The following is a 6,210-nucleotide window of genomic DNA, read 5'->3' on the forward strand; positions in this document are numbered from 1 at the left end:
ACTGTACAAGTATACAATACAGCAGTACTCGTAGACTACTTGGCTCTCATTCGTTCTTTCGGGGATCGGTTTGCCACCGGCCTTCACTCATTCATCCACAGACGCTAAGTGAGAACCGGGCGGAGCGGAAGGTCCGTCTTGGATACGAATAACTCGCCCTACCTCGTACCAACTTAGTACAATACATGCTACAAGCCGTGATGTGCCATCACTCTCTAGAAATCGGACAAGGGGGGAAAACGTATTGGAGTGCTGTGAGCTCAGCCTCTCCGGGTGGACAAAAAGGTTAAAAATAAGAATAAAAATAAAAAATACCGGAATTCGCAGGAGGAGGAGGAGGAGGAGGGGGCGAACTCATACTCACACTAGACTATATCCCTCTAGGCGGTGAGCACGGTTAAACCCCCCCTCCTGGGCCGGAACTCACTTGCTTCTCGTGGAGCACCCACCCACAGCTAATTCGCAATCGAGTGATACTCTATGAACACCTTCTAAAACCCTCCCAAACAATTCAGGCTTCTCTCCCCCCACCCCTTGCTATATATATCCATATTCTGATATGAGCATTTCTGCATGTGAGATGGTTATGGTGTTGATTCTTCCTGATAGCTATCGACTTTGCTATCCACATGTACAGTACCTGTGCATGTGGGCTCCAAGCGCTGTGCTCCCCTCCATAACATGGGAAAGTTTACCCTTATGGGGAAACATGGTGTGGAATAATGTCAACATCGGCACTCGGGGACTAGTATTGGATATGTCCCGACTATGCGTATTGCTATTTGTATGATAGTGGTATCATACGTTGGCATCCATTGGCATCATATCATGATATCAATTCTGGCAACATCCCGTCAGTAGGTTCTGTACTGCCTACATCTGTACCGCACCTGCGCAAATTTTTTTTTGAAAGCAAAGTATCATACCCATTCAAGTCACATGGCCATAGGTATGGCATCTAATAGCTAAGGCATTGAAATTTTCATATTCGGCACACTGCCGGAGCTTTGCAGTTTACCCCTTTAAGATACATGAGTGTGGCTTTTTCTGTACTCTATGATGGCACGCTATTGCTCCGGAAAGAAAACAAAACAAAACAAAACATCCGATTCTAGTTTTTGATCCCACCCTGATAAAGATACAGTGATATCTAGAGCCCCCGCTTACTCCAAAGTCAAAACACACCACTTCTCGATGGATTGATGGGGGTGAGGAAAGAGAGATATTAGGTTTAGTTATACAAGTGGTGAAGGTGACAGCAAATGAAGCAAGACAAAGAATATAAAAATCCAAACCAAACGAGCCATCTGGAAAAGAAGAAAAGCCATGAAAAGAAACTCCGGATATGAGATCGAATCGGTGAGGAGGGTGGAACGAGTAAGGTCAAGAGACAGGTGCTCGGCGATTTTAGGGGAAAAAATCGAGTATTAACCTAAGCGGAAGGTGCGCCGTGATACTCCAATTCGACGACCCATTCGGCAGCGAATTCGACGCCGTGTCGCCGACGAGTTCCATACTTCCTCCAGGCAGTATTGGAAATGCCGATATCAGCAACATAAAGGTTCCAGCTAGCACCTACACCAGAAACGAGCGCATTGAGCAGACCAGATTTTGGTGCGCCCATACAGACCACCCATTTTGCTCTCATATGTAGGCGACCTGTACCTTCAAGCTGTGCAACTTCGCCTATAACTGATATTAGCATACTTAAGAGGTATGTGGGATGAATAACAAACCGGTGCTCCCGTCCACACCACTGGGTATATCAACTGCTAATACGCTTGCTTTGCTCTTATTTGCAAACTGCACCAACTCAAATGCAGTAGCCTGCTGATCTGTTCGTAGATCTTCAAAGTTAAGATGAATGCCCAGCAAGCCATCAACTATCAGCTCCGGCGGTGAATCGAGGGTTTTCAAATTGTTCGCAAGCTCTTCCCACCGTGCTACCCTGCCGCCAGCGTTTCTGAAAACATTGAGCTGCCTCCTGACATGCTCTAGCAACCCATCTTCACGTTCCAAACCTAGAACACAAGCCATCACCCGAACATGATGATTCTTCAAGTGCCTTCCCGCAGCTATCGCACGTGCCCCGCTTTTATGATTTCCGGCAAAGACAAGGACTACCGGGAGGGCATTATGGTTTGATGCAGATATCCGTTTTCCAAAGGCCTGAATGACTACCTGCGCAATAGCCCGACCAGCATTTTCTGTCATCATATCGTCTGTGAGGCAAAGCTCGACCTCCGCAATTCTCTCCACATCTAACATTTGCAGTGGGCTGACGATGGGGCAAAGTTTGCCACTGGGCGCTAGCCGTAACGTTGGTTTTCCGGGCTTGTTAGTTGGAGTTTGTCCAAGGCCTCCACCATTTGATGGCTGATGATGAATATTCTCTAGGGATCTCATCGATGGATTACTTGTGCTCATTTGTCTTGCGCCTCGGCGACGACCACTCTGTGATCGACGAGACATGCCCCTTCTGCTACTTCTTCCACTATCTGCAGCCGCGCCATCTCCACGACCTCGGCCGAGCTCATCCTCGGAGTCCTCAGATGACTCTTCTGTGATAAATTCGTTCGGCCAGCCATCCCGATCATTCAACGGCTGCCCGTTTGCGTAGGTGCCAAGGACATTCTCGTGGTGATGGTAATTCTTTCGAGGGACACCTGATGCCTTGCTATTGGAGCCGCGTTGTGGAAGCCTGTTGAAGGATACCAGACGTGCCTCGTCCGCTGTCGTGTCTTCAGCCTAGAGCCAAAGCGTTAGAATAGGGCCAAGGTGCATGGTGAACAAAAGGTTGATACAGTCACAGAATTAAATTACCTTCATCTGGTTGAATAAACCCTCTTTATCAAATCGGTCCAAGTTCCCCTGAAAATCAAATTCCCTAGCTTTGTAGTCATTGACATCTTCTGTGGCCCAACCTTCCTCTTCTGCATTTGAATTGCCATCATTCCGCCGATCTCTCCGTCTTTGCCGCCTTCTCTTGTCAGAATTTATAGCACCTGGCTGAAGCAAACCAGTACCGCCAGAACTAGTTGCTTGGGGTATTGGACCCCCCAAAATCCCATGTGACACGGTGTCCTTCTGGGTGAGGTCCTCCTGGGTAGTTGATTCGAGGAGTGGGCGTTGCTGATTGTTCCTTGTTTGAGCTTTTCTACGACGAGAGCGTCTTCTAGGAAAAGGCGGCCGAGTATAAGGAGTGGGTGGCATCGCTACATTGCTAGCAGCATCGTCGGTTTCATCGAAAGCACTTGATTCAGCAGCGACGTCCTCTCGAAGGGAGAGATCACCAAAAGGCATTTGGAGCACAGATGCCGAAACAGGACCCCGTACTGGTAGGGAATGGCCGAGTCCAATGGGTCTTGAGGGATCTGGAGCAGCGCTAGCTGAAAGAGGATAAGGCGCCGAGCTTGTTGGGGCCGTAAGGGTGTTGATAGGAGCTACGGGGACCCCTTGCGACGAGCCGTTGCGCTTTAATGGTGGTGGGTTCGGGGGTCTTATAGCGGCGGCAGCTGAGAGAATGGACGAGCCAGCAGTCCCCATTCTTGGTGGGGTAGAGTAACTCGGTTTCTTCGGCTTGTGTTTAACATTTGGCACAGAGGCCTGAGCGGTTGGTATAGTGTTGGCCTCTGGCTTCTGCGATATTGATATAATGGCCGGATCAATAAACTGACCCGAGGTAGCTGGTATCTGTGGAGAATGCACGGCTGTCGCTGGTCGGGAAAACTGATTGCTTGATAGTTGGGAGAGGGGTTGGGAGTACGCTTGAACCTGTGCCGGAGGTGGTGGAGGTTGGATAGTGGATAGAGCAGGAGGGGCCTGGAAGTGAGGTGGGTGAGGCGGTTGGGGAGGGATAGGAGGGGTAGAGCCATTGGTCTCGGAGGGGATGATATCAATGTCCTCGATATCTAAGCCGTTAACTGTATAGCCAGGAGTCCTATAGCCAGTATCCACAAAAAGCACTAATATGAGCACCTTGTCAGAAATGATTCCGGTTCAGCGTTTAGGTAGGATAAATCTCGCACCGTCGCGAAGTGTCAGTTCAGGTCCATTGACGTCGGCAACGAGTCCACGGACTCGAGTACGAGCAGGGTCGTTGAGACTCAAGAGAACCTGAAGACCAATAAATTGGGATGTCATTGTTGTGATTCAGATGGTGAGGCTGTCTGGAAGGGTTATGAAGCAGTAAAGGGGGTGGAATTGGAAAAACTTTTAGCCTGAAAAATTGAGTTTTTAATGGATGCACGAAGTTGAAGGTAGCTGTGGGATGGTAGAAGGGAGCAAGGTGAGAGTCTATTTTTCGGGGGAGAGAAAGAAAGAGAGAAAAAGACTGCTACACTTGTGAACCGCCGGGGGAACAGGAAAGACGGGCGTTGAACTCCGGGTTGCGCTGAGAATGACTTGCTGCCGGGTAACTCCGCCCGTCCTGTCCCTGAAGGTTCAACTGTTTAACTAACCCTAGATATCCCAAAGCGCAGGGCAACGTTCGGCTCTTATTATTCACACCGCTTGCCTCGACAACTCCATTGGAGCATCATTCCTCACCTCTTTACCATCGAGAAACATCGAATAATATAGTTCATCAACAGTCATGCAACGCGGCGATTCCCTTAATTCCCCCTTCGTTCCATTTTCCCCCAACCCCTCTATTCAACAAGGGACCCCAACATCAACCCCTCCGCTGAAGCATACACTCTCTTCATCAACTTCCTCCAATCTCCGCTACTCCTCCTCACGCAAATCCATATATGACCGCCACCTTAACCGGTCCCAGAGGTCTGAGCTTTCCAAAGCCAGTTTCGCATTCCTATTCGGAGAGATGGTGCAATATGCTCAAAAGCGAGTAAATGGTATTGCAGACCTTGAGAAAAAGTCACTCTCCAAATTAAACAGAAAAAAAATGCAACAAGAATCCTGGCTGACAAGGTTTTAGGCTCAACCTCCACGGTTACTCAATTGGCCAGCGATTGTTGGAACTTTTACTTTGGCGTGAGGGCCGTAGTGCAAAGCGCGAGACACGCATCCTAGGGATACTCCAGTTCATAACTACTACAGTCTACCGCTCTATCTTCAATAAACCGGCGGACGGGTTGGAGAAATCTCGAGACAATGAGGATGAATATATGCTCATCGACAATGATCCTATGGTTAACTCTTACATATCGGTTCCCAAGGAAATGTCACAGCTGAACTGCGCAGCATTCGTCGCAGGAATTATTGAAGCTGTCTTAGACGGTTGTCTTTTTCCGGGGAGAGTCACAGCTCATAGTGTCCCTACGGAGCAGTTACCAGCAAAGACAGTGTTTTTGAGTATTGCGCCTATCAAGTATTAGATTAGATGATGATTTATGCTAATTAAGCGATAGTAAAATTTGATGAGTCCGTCATAGAGCGGGAGTCGGTACTGGGCTAGTCATACCAATTTCTTTTGTACTAAGCTTTATTTTATTTACAAAGGGAGGCATCTTGGCGTGGGCGTTCAGGGAAAATTTGCGTTGCATTCAAGCATTATTACATTTTTGTGAATGATTGAGCTTCTTTGATACTTGATGACCGGGTACTCGGTGTCCCGTTCCTGCGTCTGATACTGCACCATATAAGTGTCTGTCAAGGTTAGGATTTCGGGGAGCCGGTTCGTTTGATGAATTTACCGAGTAATATGTATATATATGCTTTCTCATCAACACCCTTCAAACCGCAATGTACTCGCAGGCCATATATGCGCCCCACAGCAAAGGTCTGGATGGGGCAACCAGCACGGGTACTGTTCGAGTAGCTGCTATGGGAGCAGAGGCTCATGGTGAACTATAATGAATACGTAGGTTCAAGTGAGCGCAGAGTGAATACCGGCACCACCGAGAAAATGCCTTAACCTCTCATGGTGAAGTCCTTTGGCGATTGTCGAGTCCTGTTTTCCACTGGTGTCGGTTGCTTCATCTAGCCCTTTTATCGTACCAGTACCGTACCATAAAAAATCGCTACTGTAAATCCACCATCGTTGATCCTAGCAATTAGAGACAAAACACCTAGAGAAGGAACAGTGTATTCCAGAGGCGGTATAGCCTGGGCGAACGAAACTTGCTGGCGAAACAGGGGTGGAGAATCGGAAACCTCCCATGCAACACGAAGTAGAAAACCTTTCATAATACATCACTCGAGCTACAACCCTCGCCATCAGCCTCCTGTGCTCGCCTGGTTTTGAGCCTT

The 6,210-nt window shown here is 48.3% G+C and overlaps 2 protein-coding genes; one reads left to right on the plus strand and one right to left on the minus strand.

Moving 5' to 3' along the window:
• Nucleotides 1-1,432: 1,432 nt before the first annotated feature.
• Nucleotides 1,433-4,143, minus strand: GSTUM_00010952001 (uncharacterized protein; the record flags this gene model as incomplete). Its single annotated transcript, XM_002841611.1, has 4 exons — nucleotides 1,433-1,686; nucleotides 1,737-2,748; nucleotides 2,824-3,965; nucleotides 4,029-4,143. 4 exons carry the CDS (start codon nucleotides 4,141-4,143, stop codon nucleotides 1,433-1,435), a joined length of 2,523 nt encoding a protein of 840 aa, XP_002841657.1.
• Nucleotides 4,144-4,498: 355 nt separating this feature from the next.
• On the plus strand, nucleotides 4,499-5,535 carry GSTUM_00010953001 (uncharacterized protein). XM_002841612.2 has 3 exons: nucleotides 4,499-4,875; nucleotides 4,937-5,313; nucleotides 5,370-5,535. The coding sequence occupies exons 1-3, from the start codon at nucleotides 4,595-4,597 to the stop codon at nucleotides 5,414-5,416; spliced, it is 705 nt and encodes a 234-aa protein (XP_002841658.1). The 5' UTR covers nucleotides 4,499-4,594; the 3' UTR covers nucleotides 5,417-5,535.
• The last annotated feature ends 675 nt before the right edge of the window (nucleotides 5,536-6,210 follow it).

This window comes from Tuber melanosporum, assembly GCF_000151645.1.
Source record: "Tuber melanosporum whole genome shotgun sequence assembly, scaffold_78, strain Mel28".
NCBI lineage: Eukaryota > Fungi > Ascomycota > Pezizomycetes > Pezizales > Tuberaceae > Tuber > Tuber melanosporum.

Excerpts from the sequence above, each read along its gene's own strand:
- GSTUM_00010953001 (XM_002841612.2), top strand. The coding sequence starts at position 4,595 with ATGCAACGCGGCGATTCCCTTAATTCCCCCTTCGTTCCATTTTCCCCC. Across the intron at positions 4,876-4,936 it reads ATTGCAGACCTTGAGAAAAA|GCTCAACCTCCACGGTTACT; the intron begins GTCACTCTCCAA and ends ACAAGGTTTTAG. Across the intron at positions 5,314-5,369 it reads AGCAAAGACAGTGTTTTTGA|TAAAATTTGATGAGTCCGTC; the intron begins GTATTGCGCCTA and ends ATTAAGCGATAG.